Source organism: Hypanus sabinus, chromosome 6, assembly GCF_030144855.1.
Source record: "Hypanus sabinus isolate sHypSab1 chromosome 6, sHypSab1.hap1, whole genome shotgun sequence".
NCBI lineage: Eukaryota > Metazoa > Chordata > Chondrichthyes > Myliobatiformes > Dasyatidae > Hypanus > Hypanus sabinus.
This window is the reverse complement of record NC_082711.1, coordinates 166,317,230-166,332,111: the sequence shown is the minus strand read 5'-3', so window position 1 is coordinate 166,332,111 and position 14,882 is coordinate 166,317,230. Positions and strand designations below refer to the sequence as shown.

The window sequence follows — 14,882 nt, the reverse complement described above, 5'->3', positions numbered from 1 at the left end:
AAAAATGGAGGACAGACAATTATTGGGGTGACCGTGGTAAATCACCTGGAAAATGACCACAAAGATGACTCAGCCTTCCCAAGACTCAAAAACATCATAACAGTGGGATGTATATGTGTGAGAGAGTGTGAGAGTGAGTGTGTGTGTGAGTGTGAGTGAGAGTGTGAGTGTGTGTGTGAGTGAGAGTATGAGTGTGTGTGTGTGTGTGTATGAGTGTGTGTGTGTGTGTGTGTGTGTGTGTGTGTATGAGTGTGTGTGTGTGTGTATGAGTGTGTGTGTGTGTGTGTGTATGAGTGTGTGGTGTGTGTGTGTGTGTGTGTGTGTGTGTGTGTATGAGTGTGTGTGTGTGTGTGTGTGTATGAGTGTGTGTGTGTGTGTGTGTGTGTGTGTGTATGAGTGTGTGTGTGTGTGTGTGTGTGTGTGTGTGTGTGTGTGTGTGTGTGTGTGTGTGTGTATGAGTGTGTGGTGTGTGTGTGTGTGTGTCTGTGTGTGTATGAGTGTGTGTGTTTGTGTGTGTGTGTGTGTGTGTGTGTGTGTGTGTGTGTGTGTGTGTGTGTGTGTGTGTGTGTGAGTGTGTGTGTGTGTGAGTGAGTGAGTGCGTGTGTTGCCTCTGGATTTCCAGCAGAATTGTTCTGGATTGAATCCGCTCATTTCACTGTGCCAAAAAAGAAAATGTCACTTACAAAAGACCATGAGTACAACACAACTTTATTTTAAATGAAGGTCACTATTGACAAACAAAACATCATTAAGTTTATTAAGAAAAAAAATCAAATATGAAATCTCTAAGATAACGACAAACTCAATCATTTTAAAACCTCTTTATACTTAACATTTATTTTACATTGAAATAAGAACAGGCTTATAATATGCTCATAAGTTCACATCTCCATCTACATTTTGATATTCAAATACAAATTTAAGATACTTTTTGTCGTTAAAATATTTTACTATAATTCTTACCACTGTCAACAGAAGCAAATTTGAACTCTAGAGTTCATATTTGAAGATACCATTTCTCTTTTTAAAAAATTAATTCAAGAAATGTTTTTTTAATATAACAATTTGGATAAAAGTTTTTATTCCATTTCAAATTCTTCTCTCTATCTAAAGGCAAATCACAAATTGCTCTGTTTCAAAAGCTAGATACTGGCAGGAAACTTGATTTAAAATTGGGTTAAATCTGCAGAGATACCCTCAAAGCTGCCAGAGATCAGCATAATCAGATTCAATAGCAGGCTAAAGAGAGAATATTGGCATAGGGGATCAGAAATCAGAACAAGCTTTAATATCACCGAGATATGTTGTGAAATTTGTTGTTTAGATGGAGAGGTAAACACTAGCTTGAAGATTTGGGTTTTAAGAGCCCTTAGATAAGACGAGAGCAGTTGGCCAGACAATCTGATGTGTCAGTGCTCTGCCTCTGATGGGATATGGATGGGAGTTGGTGGAGCAACAGGCAACGCAAAGCAAGCCATTAATCTACCTGCATCTGGAAAGCTCCTGTCCCTCCAGCATGAGATGTACACGTGTTTATGTGTGACTGAGTGTCTTTATGTAGCTTTTCATAAATTCTATTGTATTTCTTTATCTCCTGGTGATCACCTGCTAGAAAATGAATCTCAACGTAGCACATGGTGACTATACATACTTCAATAATAAAGTCATTACTTTGTGATTTTGAGAATGTGTATGAATTTGTATCTTAAGCAGCACGTGATGTCAGTGTGGATGTATGTACCATGCATGTAAGTGTGTTTACATACAAAGTGCATGCCAGCACATAGCACGCAAGTGGGCACCTTCCAATGATCATATTCTTTCTGGACAGTCCCTCAAGACTTGCTTCCATTCCAGTTTGGTGTGTTCTGAGGTGGCGTACGTGGGATCTGCAGACTCTACCACAGACGGGTCAAGATGCCTGACAGGATGGGGAGCGGGGGGGGGGGGTGTGATTTATAGAGAAAGGGGCTACATACAAAATTCCATCCTCTCCCCCGCCCACATTAAAGCTGAGTTGGATAATGCCAACCCAGACTAGAAGTTAGACCTGAATGATACTTGTTTTAAAAACGTCAAAAGACAAGCTGCCAATTATATCACACTGAAATGCCTCAGGGTCACTGCAGTCAACGAATTGGTTCAAAGGTTGATAATTTTCCCGTAATTATCATATACAAACCTATTTTACATTTTAGTTAAGTTTCAGGCACATTTCAGTTTTAGTCACTTAAAATTTAAACTTCAAAGCACTGACAACAGGAAATTAATATTCCCAAAATCAAACTGTGTCTCAGATCCCTATTGTTTAGCAAAACCAACACGTTAAGCAGGTTCAGTAAGTGTAATGTAACTCTGAATACATAATTCATATACTGTTGTCAACAGAGTATGTGGGCTTAAATACGGCAAGCCAATTATAGATAATTAATATTTAACTGAGGACCATATACAGTTGTTCCAAGTTGTCACAATTCATTTCGTGAGACAGAACGCTTCATCAATAAAGGAGAAAAGGCCATTGACACCTCATCTCCAAAGGAGAACAGATTTGTTCACGGGTTCAAGCAACACACACAAAATGCTCGGCCCAAAACGTCGACTGTACTTCTTTCTATAGATGCTGCCTGGCCTGCTGCGTTCCACCAGCATTTTGTGTGTGTTGCTTGAATTTCCAGAATCTGCACATTTCCTCGTGTTTGCGCTATTCATGGGTTTGGTCAGTTCCCGGGAAAACTATGACCTCGTTAAAGGTTAACTTTCAGTTGTCAAACGAAATAGAAGCACGAGTTGTTGTCCATCTGAAACGTTCATATTTACCAATGGTATGGAACCATTGAGAACAGACTCTTCTGACCCATCGAGCAGCAGCACCCAGCAACCCCCGACCTAGCCTAATCACGGGACAATTTACAATGACTAATTAACCCACCAACCAGTACACCTTTGGGCTGTGGGAGAAATCCGGAGCACATGGAGAAAGTTCATGTGGTTACAGGGAGAATGGACAAACTCCTTACAAGACAGTGGTGGGAATTGAACCTGGGTTGCTGGTACTGTAAAGCGTTATGCTAACCATTACACTACTCTGCTGCCCTAATTTCCCTATATCCTAATCTCCCTCACATGCCCATGATTTTCTTGCCGTCCAATTGACTAGGAGTATATAGAGACTTTCCAAATGACCCACAGACCGTGGGCTTTCTGTAACTAAGTCCAATAGTTTGCCAAAAGGCCAAAATCAGCGCTTACTTGTGCACTCAGCTGCCTGCATCCTTAAACCAATCAGCGATCAAGACAAGGTTCACCAATAAATTTCATAATATAGGTTAGTGATAATAAATCCAATCCAGATCCTAAGAGGTGACAAGCCTAGGGATTTTATAGGCCAACTTCAAAAACAACGCTCGTTACCAACCCCAGGCAATAGAAGGAACAGATCCATTTTTAAAAAAAAAACATATATTTCTTCTATTTTCTTCAGATAATAGAAGCTTGTTAAAAATGATAAGACTACGGAACATGGATAGGATGAACACACTACTCTGATCCCCACGTTGGGGAATTAAGATCAAGAGGGAATAAGCTGAGGGTGACCTGCCTCTCCAAGAGTGGAGTTACACCCCTCCTAAACCTTCCTCTGAGTAACACACACCTTCCCGAGACCGTGGGTAGAGCAGAATTCCGTAACAAATATCAAAAGTTACCAAAAAAAAAATTGGATGATGCACAGCCAAATTTCAGAAATGAATTTTAGTAAATGAGGCTCTCGGTCTTTTGTGCCAAGATGGGAAAAATAACCTCTCTGGTGATCTATGTAGTGGCTTCAGCCAATGTAACTGAAAAACCTTAAACACATTAACAGCCCCGGGGGGGGGGGGGGGGGGGGGAGAACAACAAAGGATTCACAGAAATCTCCAATTCTATTTGGCCTTTATTAGACAATCTTTGGCCTGCCCCTCTGTGCACGATCAACACAACAACCAGATACGGAGCAAAGATTATGAACATACATTGGGGAAAACAGTAAACACAGGGAGGAGGAGGCAGCAACTCCAACCGTCCCAGTTAGAGGATTTAGTCACCAGGTATGGATTCACACTAATTAGATGTTATTAGTGAAGCCGCAAAATGGCATCTGTATATTTCACAAGCAACATTTAATGAACCGGTGCCTGTTTTAGTGTGAAGTCAGATCATAATTGGCACCTGTTGTGAAGAGGATTGGAGGAGTTGTGACGTTTCACAGCTAGGGAGGGGTTGAAGCATTATTTTACAAAAACTCTACCTAGATTTTTTGAACTTATTGCTGATGAAGTGAGGTAAACTTGTTCAACTCCCCCCCTCCTCAGGTTGCAGCTTGGGGAATGTGTACCTGAGTATCGAGCAGTTCTCAGTCTTCATCAGCTCACTCCTTCTAATTAACACACCCACAAAATGCTGGAGGAACTGGGCAAGTCAGGCAGTATCTGTGGAAGAGAGAACAGTCGGCATTTCAGGCTGAGACCCTTCTGGTCTTTTCCATAGATGCTGCCTGGCCTGCTGAGTTCCTCCAGCATTTTGTGTGTGTTGCTCAGACATCCAGCATCTGCAGATTTTTTCGTTCGTGACTTCCTCCAATTGCTGCCCTTCTCTGCTGAGACACACAACAACACTTTACCCAACGCTCTGCCCTAAGAAAGAGCTATCACCCAGCAGCTCACCACAATAAACCTCACTGTCGTGCACTCATCACCACCACAAACGTGCCTGCTTCTCCAGTGATGCGTCCAGAATAAAGACACTCGCACTCTTTTTGCACCCCTTAATTTATACACTCTGTGTGTGTGTGTGTGTGTGTGTGTGTGTGTGAGTGAGTGTGTGAAAGCGCGCGTGTGTGTGTGTGTGTGTGTGTGAGAAAGTGTGTGTGTGTGAATGTGTGTGAGAGAGAGAGAGAGAGTGTGTGTGTTATCACTGACAGATGTCATGAAATTTGTTGTTTTGTGGCAGCAGTACAGTGCAATAAATTAAAACAAACTATAATTAAAATAATATATACACTGTCAATGTGTGTGTATATATATACATAAATGCATATATACATTAACACACACAGAGAGAACTGTACAGTACTATGCAAATTTTAGGCACATGTATATAGATAGGGTGCCTAAGACTTTTGCACAGTGCTGTATTTATCAACGTGGAGCAGAGAGCCAGTTTGTAAATCTCCCAGGAGCAAAGGATGTTGGGAATGGCAAAGCTGGAGCGCCGTGGGAGGGGTGTGGGACAGGTGGTAGAGAAGTTGCCAGGGCAGGAAGGGTTGGTGTAGGTGCAGACACACCCAGCCTTGAGACACCAGGCAAGGTCATTTGATTCCAAACAATGTTTATTGATCATTATAGGACGTCTCTCTGGTGCTTCATGCACTCTTTCACTTTTCCCAATCATGATTCCACTCTCCCTGCCGCTTTCCCACTCTATTATTGAGACGCAATGGCTCAATTTAATATCAGACATTGTATACTTACTCCTTGCATATCAGAATGGGGATTATCATCACTCACATATATCATCAAGTTTGTTTTTCTTGCAGTATGGTGCAATACATAAAATTACCACAGTGCTGTGCAAAAGTCTTAGGCACCCTAACTATATATATCGCATTGTAATTACAGTTTGTTTTAATTTATTGCACTGTACCGCTGCCGCAAGACAACTAATTTCATGACATGTCAGTGATAATAGATCTGATTCAGATACTCTATGGGTGACAAGCCTAGAGAAATTAAAGCCCAATTTCAAAAACAATGCTCTTAACCAACCCCAAACAATAAAAGGAAAAGGCACCATTTTAAAATAAAACTTATTTGTTCTATTTTCTTCAGATAATTCACTTTTTTAAAAAAGTTATAAGACTAAGGAGCATGGATAGGGTGAATGTACTCATTGGATTCTCAGGGCTGGGAAAGCAAGATCCAGAGGGAATAGGTTAAAGGTGATAGGGGAGAGGATTTCATAGGAATCTGAGGGGCAACTTTTTTTTTCTATTGGAGGGAGGGTGGTGTGTATATTAACAACATTTAAAAGGAACTTGGAGAGCGACATGCACAGGAAAGGTTTAGAGGGGTTTAGTTGGACTGCAGGGCCTGTTTCAAAGCCCTACAACTGAAGAGGTGTGCACACGTGTGGGGAAAGGGCTCGGCTTAATGACAGCAAGGGCTGATATAGCCTCCAGGAACATACTGCCAGCCCAATGTATACTGGAACTACACTCCCACCCCGAGTGAGATCTTGTTAGCCCACCTCCAGAATTGTCCAGTCATTGGCACAATGAAGGTGATTAACAAGGCTCTGCCTCGTAGTCATTGACAAATCGCTTCAACCAATTCAGAAACGTTTCCCAACAGGAGACAGGTCTGAAACTAGACAGCAAACGGTAAGGGTGAGGGGCTGAGAGAACCAGAGGAAGAATTTTTTACTGAACCCCAGGATGGTTGGAATCAGGAAAACAGTGTCTGCAGTATTCAAGCAGGTGGAGTGTCTCACAATATTAAGTATCTAGACGAGCACTTGAATCACCAAGAACGTAGAGACTAGCGGTCAAGTGCTGGGAGAGCGGATTAGTAACAGATAGGTTCTCTGGACATGGTGGGTTGAAGAATGGGTTTTTGTGCCGCATAACCCAAGCGATTCAACTATTTATTGACACGGGGAACGGCCAAATTAGGGAGCTGCGTGGAGGGTGTGAGCTCAATCTGCAAGCACCTACGTTACGGAATTGACTCGACTATCCGAGCACGGCTACTAAGAAGAGAAAACTGAGCGCCATTGCAAAAGGCAGCAAGCATGTTTTGGAAAGCAAGTCAGATAGTTCAGTGTCGCTGGATCTCACAGAAACGACTGGCGTATGATGCGAGAGGCAGGATTAATTCCTGAAGTAATATCGGTCAAATACCCCAATTAATTAACTGCACAGCTTTGGAAGAACAAATCACAAAAGGTAGTCAAAATGCAAGTTACAGATAAATGGAGCAAAGAATTTGAACAACATTTCTCCAAAGTACAATGCATGTGGCAGAACAGCTTTAAACTATTTAATCTGGGGAATGTGCAACAGTGGAAAGGGTCACAGGCGAAGCTAAGCTCAAAGAAAAACAGTACAGATGCTGGAAGTTTGAAATCAGAAAATGCTTCAAACACTGGAAGCTCTGGTGAAAGATGTTTGACCTGGAATGTTATCAATACTACCTAACTTGGCTAGCTTAGCCTGCTCTTTCTGTGTTTATTTCAATGCTAAACTAAAATGCTTTGAAAATGTGATGCAATTATTTCTATGAGGTTGAGCAGGAACAGCTGCTTCAATGTTGAGTGAAGAATGAAGTTTAGAGAAGTTTCTAAAAATGATTGGAGACAGAGTAGACAGCCTGTATCAGTCCCAACCACATGGCTGAAATGCCAAATACTAAAGGGCATGCATTTTAGGTGAGGGGGGAAAATTCAAAGGAGAGGTGCGGGGCATTTTTTAAAACGAGGAGTGAACTTGGAGGTAATTTGATGCAGCAGAACTAGACTGAATCAGATCAAATCGAGGCGGCTGGGTCCAGGCCCCAGAGCGCATTGAAGCCACTGGACCCTATGCTTGGACGACGATTTAGACACTGGACCAGAAAGAAAAAGGTCGGGGTGTTGAGACCCGAGCCGAAGGACAGGCCAGTTCAGCTCGTTTACTTGGCTCTGCGCTAAACTGAGGATCTGTGGACAGATTCTCCTTGCGGATGCTATTTGCATGCCTGATTTATCACACTGAGTGTTCGATGGTCTTTTTTTAAAAAAAGGGGTCCTTTTGGGTTTCTTTGTTTTGTGGCTGCCTGTAAGGAGACGAGTCTCAAGGTTGTAAGCTTTGATGATAAATGTAGTTTGAACTTTGGAGTGGCTGGAAATGCACTGCCGGGGGTAGCAATGGAGGCAGGTGTGACAGAGGCACTGTGTATAGTTCTGGGCATCACAGTACAGGAAGGATGTGACAGCACTAGAGAGAATGCAGTCAATCTACAGGAATCGTTGCCAAAATGACAGTAACTGTGAGAAGACGTTGTCCGGACTGGGGTTGCTTCCCTGGAGCATGGGTGGCAGACAAATTTAGTTGTGACATGTAAATTTAAGAAACCAAGCAGAAAGAAGACACTTCCCTGAACACTAACTAGGGGGTAATGAATTGAGGGACATGGATCAAAAAAAAAAGGAAGTTGGGAAAAATTATTTTACTCACCAAAGGGGCAGGGATCTGGAACTCGTCTGAAATCAGGATGGAGGGAAAATCATTTTAAAAAGCTCTCTCACAAGCTCCAGGACTACAGTTAGTTCAGTATTATCGAGTGTGGGTATGATTGGCCCAGTGGCTGACTTGCGCCAGAAATCTCTTCACTTCTATGATTTCCCAGATTTGTCACAGCTCTGCCTTGCTGACTGTGCTTTGGGTAACAAGTGGGAACCCCCGGTCCCTCGCTCTCTTCACTCTCTGTAATGAAGTTCTGAGCATCTTGCGTTCGGAAGTTGACCCAATCACACTTGTGTATCAAAAGAGTCCAATACCCTGAACTTCTGTTCCTTACTCACTGAATTCACCCATTATATTTAAAAAGCTTGATCTCCACTCCTTCCATTTCATGGTCCTGCAAGGTTGCTGGTGACCACAGATACCTCCAGGCCTCCACCAATGAAGCACCATGGGCAGCCACTAAGGTACATTTGGAACCTTTCATTCCTTAAGTACAGGTACTTTGGTATCTTATGGAAATTGCCTAGATACAACAGATAGATAAAGTTGCCTTGATTTTGAGATGGTTGTGATGCACACCATCAGGTTCAGGAACTACAAGGAGCACTGCCATAAAAGAGCAGCTTCCATCATCAAGGACCCCTCTATCATCCAGGCCATGCTCTCTTCTTGCTGCTGTCATCGGGAAGGAGGTACAGGAGCTGTAGGTCCCACACCACCAGCTTCAGGAACAGTTATTATGCTACAATCACCAGCTCCTGAACCAGTGTGGATAACCTCACTCACCCGAACACTGAACTGATTCCACAGCCTACGGACTCACTTTCAGGGATTCTACAACTCATGTTCTCAGTATTGTGTACGTTTTTGTGTATTTGCACATTTGTTGTTTGTCAGTCTTTGTGTGTAGTTTTTCATTGACTCTATTGCATTTCTTCATACTATCTTGAATGCCTGCAAGAAAATGAAGCTCAGGGTAGTTTATAGTGACATACACGTACTTTGATAATAAATTTACTTGAAATTACTTTAGCTGCAACAGAACTGACTCCATTCCTTACATTAAGCCAACAGCCATGACTTTTTGCTTTGGACAGCAGTGGTAATCATTGGTACAATTTAACCTGCTGCAAGATACAGCACTGAGACGGGGAAGATGCAGCTTATTTTTTTTTTAAATAGAAACAAGATGTGGTCTAAATCCCACAGAGGCCTGAGCACCCATAACAACCAACAACACATCTGCTTCGGTAAATCTCATGCCCAGGGGAACATCTTCCTCCTCACGATATATCAAAGCTCGCTTGGGAGACGACCGCAATGGAAATCTGGCGCTCCTGATCCGAAACTGACAGATTACAACGGTGAAACAGAATCAACGTCAAACACAAGGAGCAGGAAACCAAATTCAGACCCCCTTTCCTGCTGCCTTTCGAACATTTTATATTTGACAAAAATACACAGCACTTATTGTTTTTCTCCCCCCTTCTGTTAGCACTCAGAACTGGATGTCCCGGACATGTACGTTAGTGAGAATTGATTGATGGAGGGGCTCGCCCATGTCGTTGTGGTTAAACCTCTCCCCTGCTCTGATATTGTGTATGGCTCCATTGACAATACGAGTCATTAGCTTATGGCAAAAGCTCTGACATCCCTTCTTCCACATCATGTACCTGGAATGCCACAGTTAAAGGAGACTTGGAAAGGCAAATATAGTTGCAGTTTTCTTCATTTCCTCAAAGTGCTTTCTAATGACTTAAACCTACAACAGGAAAACAAGCTCACTTCTTGGAAGTTTCACACTCTCGCTACAAGTTTCCGTTCTTTTCAATCTACAGCCAAAATGCCTTTTGCCCTTTTAGCTGGAGCCTCTCTGCAAACACAGTTGTGGTACACCTTGTCAGCAATCCCCAAATCTCACCAGCAATCAAATTCATTGACACTCATCCATTTCAATTTTATTTTGTGTTGTACTGAGCTGCCTTTTAACGTTAAAGGGCCATGTCAATGATGACCCATTTCATTGCACCGTGCAAGTGCAGATGGGGAGATATTCATTAATTACCAGACTCCAGCCCAGACTGTTCCGTGACCAGGCAACAAATGCTGAATAGTCACTCTCCCTTTCTGTGAGGGATTACTTTTCTTGCACTAATTCTTCGACAAAGGAGGGAAAACCAACTGCACCTGTCTGCACAGATGGCTCTAAAATTTTACTTCAACCAGTATATTACACACTTCAAAGTGAATTAAGTGTAGAAAATGGTAAAATTCAGCTGTCATTTTTAGCCAAAATAGTCTTCAATAAACACTCAGGAGAGAGCCACTCCCGAGTGTGAAAACAGTTGGGATAATGTTTGTATTTCCTTAACGGGCCAGAACAGCAGAAGGTTTAAACAATACATTGCCAATTTGACCATTTTCCAGATCAGTTTAGATTCCGAGGGCCACTCAAATCATGGCAGGTCTCTACGATGCTGGTAATGGGACATTGAAACTCAGTGGATAGGTGCTGCCCTCGAGTTAAACGGTTTAACGTCTGCACTTGGCAAGGCAGCTCCCTCACAAAGAGCTGCGCTGGCCGAGCACCCCATTCACATTCACTGTCATTGGACTATTACATAACTTTTGTAAAGGCTTCAGGTTCCAAACCTGTAACATTCATTACAACCACCAACTACTTCTTCATTACAATCCACCTTGCAATTCCACAATTCCTTAACAAAAATAAATTGGAAAAACAGTCCCAGTAATTACAACAGAAGCATTTACGTAATTTTATATGTTCTGGTCTATTGTAAGACCTGTTAATTAATACAGTACATCATTAGGCACATCAAGACATCATTTGACAATTATAATTACCAAATTAAAGAATTAACACATCGTTGAATCTTGTATTAGTCCATATGAAATACAGTTCAATGCCTGAAGGAGGCCTTTTCTATCAAAATTTATTGGAACACAAGGCTACAGTTAAAAACTAGACCCAGCTCTCTAGTGCTCTTACCATTGTAAGTCAAGATGAAGGGAACACCAAGGTCTAGACAAGAGTTCCCATCTGGGGGTCCACGGACTCCTCGGTTAATGCTAAGGGTCCATGGCATAAAGGAAGATTGGGAGCCCCTCTAGAAGATCTATGCACCTAGGATTTGAGGACTGCAGAGTTAAAGAACTGCAAGTGTCTCAAATCTTTGACTTACAAAGGTGATGACTGGTATTTCTGCATTTCTACAACTCCACCGCCCACCCACACATAATTGTGCCTTAATCACTGCAGAAAATGGATAAAAAGCAGATGAAGGTTTGTACAGTAACTGCCACCAGCTTCATCTGTGAATGAGTGCTCTTTCGCGTAAGCTCTGGTCATGGCTCCCTCAGTCCAAAGCTGTCAGGATCTGTGGAAAAAGGTAACACAATTAAACCATTCAGCTGAAGCAGGGTCAAATTCATGATACTGCAGATGCCGGAAATCCAGAGTAACACATACTAAATACTGGAGAAATCCAGCATCCGTGGAAAGGAACAAAGGAACATGGCGGTTTTCCAATTCATGTGGACCATTGAGTGAAGCGAACAACAAGAATATCATTCTGGGGCTTAAATATTGCTCGTTAAGAACTACCATCGGTGTTAGGGCTGCAGGAAACTGACTTGTGTTCATTTACGCCTGCAGTACCAGCTGCCTGGGGACTGAGACAGGATAGAAAAAGATTAATGAATATTATCCCAAGAGTAAAAAAAGATATACAGTATATGTGTAGAGAAGCCAGAGAAAGATACCGAGCCTGCATCACTAGAGTCAAAAGAAAACATCAAAGATGCATATCTCTGCCAGGAGTAAACACAAATTAAAACAAAAACACTTGCTGGAGATCTGTAATATAAACAGGAACTGGAGCTATTCATGCAGTGTCTGTTGAGAGATTTCAAGCCAAATATCATTCATCAGCACTGCAAAAGGAGAAAACAAGATAGAGTTGAACTGCCGGGAGGGTGAGGGAGGAAGAAAGAGGACAGTGGGAACCACAACCAGGACACGCTCTCTTCTCTGAAGTCCAGGAGCCTCAGGAGCCACATCACCAGGTTCATGAACAGTTACTACCCCTCAAACATCAGGCTTTTGAACCAAAAATGATAACTTAACTTGCCCCATCACTGAAATGTTCCCACAACCTATGGACTCACTTTCAAGTACTCTTCATCTCATTGTCTCAATATTTATTGCATATTTATTATTCTTTCTTTCTTTTTGTATTTGCACAGTTTGTTGTCCTTAACACTGGTTGAATGCCCCAGTTGGCGCGGTCTTTCATTGATTCGGTTATGGTTATTATTCTATGGATTTATTGAGTATGCCTGCAAGATTATCAACGGTGACATATACATACCTTGATAATAAATTCACGTTGAACATCCCTGATATAATGATCTCAAAGGGACTGTATCAGAACTGCTCAGTTCTGCTGCAAGTCACCCATCGATAACCCCATCTGTAACAATGGCCCAGTTTTACTCTCCATGAGTATTATAATCAGGATACTGCCCACAGCTCTGCATTTCACAACTTCTATGTTCCTCCACGTTCTCGTTTTCTAACAACCTCATTTCATAGACTTTACCTTCCTTTTCCCTCCTTGCCCTCATTAACCTGTCAACTACATGACTCCTCTTCCAGCTTAATCCGCAGGTCAGGGGCGGTGAACCTTTTTGAGATTGTGTGCCCAAACTGGCGAGAACCGTCTAAAAACATTCTCACACGCCATGGTAATTTTGAGCAGAAATGATCATTAATTAAAGAGTTATTAACAATTTTTTTCCCGGAAGGAGAAGTTGATATTCACATATTCAAAACTTCCCCAAGTAGTACATGAATATCAAAGCAGTTGAACTGCGTGGACTGGAATACGCTGTCAGGGTCGGTGGAAGAGGCAGAAATATTATAAGAGACTTAGTCACATGGATGAAAGAAAAATGGACAGTATAGAAAGTTTAAAGTTCAAAGTACATTTATTATCAAAGTGCAGACATATATGTCACCATATACAATGCCAAGATATTTTTCAAGCATACTCAGTGAATCCAATAGATTCAATGAAAGATCTCACCAACAGGGCAGGCAGCCAGTGTGCAAAAGACAACAAACTATGTAAATACAAAACAGAAATACTAATAATAATAATAATAAATAAAACAAATAATCAATAAATAGAGAAGATGAGACGAAGAGTCCTTGAAAGTGAGCCCATAAGCAGGGGAAGGGTTAGATTGGAGTAGAATACAAGGTCAGCACAACATTGTGGGCTGAAGGGCCTGTACTGTGCCGTACTGTCCTATGCAAAATGTGGTAGCCACTTTACAGAGACAAAGCCTCTATAAACAGCATTGTAATAGTGAACAGACAAACTGGCCGAATGACACTGAGGGATGAAACTGGCCAGGCAACTGCTACATTCATCTGTCAGGGGCCAAAGGTTCATTCCGAATCATACCCTTTATCAGTGCAGTACCCCCACAGTACTGCAGCAGGAGTGTCACTATCACCGACTGTGCCCACTTCTCAGGAGCAGCTCTGCAACCTAGACAGCTAGCAACCGAAAGAGTGAGACTGCATTGGTACAAGAGAAAAGTTCATAGAAACATAGAAAACCTACAGCACAATACAGGCCCTTCGGCCCACAATGCTGTGCCGAACATGTACTTACTTTAGAAATCACTAGGCTTACCCATAGCCCTTTATTTTACTAAGCTTCACGTACCTATCCAGGAGACTCTTAAAAGACCCTGCTACATCTGCCTCCACCACAGTCACCGGCAACCCATTCCACACACTCACCACTCTCTGCTTAAATACTTGCCCCCGCCATCTCCTCTGTACCTACTTTCAAGCACCTTAAAACTGTGCCCTGTCGTGTTAGCCATTTCAGCCCTGGGAAAAAGCCTCTGACTCTCCACACGATCAATGCCTCTCATCATCTTATACACGTTTCTTAAAGGAATTTTGCATTATTGGGTCAGCTGATCATCTTGAAGCGGTTTTAGTGTGGAATTAATGGACAGTGAATCGGAAAGTAACGTGTTCTTCATCATCGGGGTCTCTCTTCCACCCATCCAAGATATTTATCAGGAGCACTGCCTTTAGCATTGTCAAGGATCTCTCCCATTCATCCCACAATCTCTTTGACCATCAGGCAGGAAGTACCATAGCATTAGGACAAGTACTCTCAGGATGGGAAAGAGTTCTTCCCCAAGGCCATAAGACAACTAAACTCCCTGCCACCACCCAGGTCTCGTTATGTATGAAGCACCAGTAGCATTATATTACTTACTTTTTAATGTGCCCTAAATGTATCTTATGCTAGAGGACAATCTTTTGGAATATATTATTTGTGGTAATATTAACTTACATGTTGTGTGTGAGTTACTTGTACTGTTTTGTGCACCTTGGTCCGGAGGAACATTGCTTCATTTGGAGGTTTCCATGTATACGGTTGAATGACAATAAACTTGAACTTCAAGGTGCTTTCCAGTAAAGGAACTTACTTTGTAAATTGATGTTATTTCAAAGTTTCTTATTTGTTTAGTGGACATGGGAACTAATGACAGTGTCAGCACTTATTCC

The 14,882-nt window shown here is 42.1% G+C and overlaps 1 protein-coding gene across 6 annotated transcripts in view; it reads right to left on the bottom strand.

Annotated features, from left to right (window-relative positions):
- Window positions 1-691: 691 nt before the first annotated feature.
- cuedc1b (CUE domain containing 1b) overlaps window positions 692-14,882 on the bottom strand; it is a 133,725-nt gene continuing 119,534 nt past the window's right edge. For all 6 annotated transcript variants that reach the window (XM_059973394.1, XM_059973399.1, XM_059973398.1 and 3 more), the window contains one exon: window positions 692-11,658. In XM_059973394.1, the coding sequence (XP_059829377.1) occupies window position 11,658 (1 nt within the window). In that variant the 3' untranslated portion in view covers window positions 692-11,657. The remainder of the gene's footprint in view (window positions 11,659-14,882) is intronic.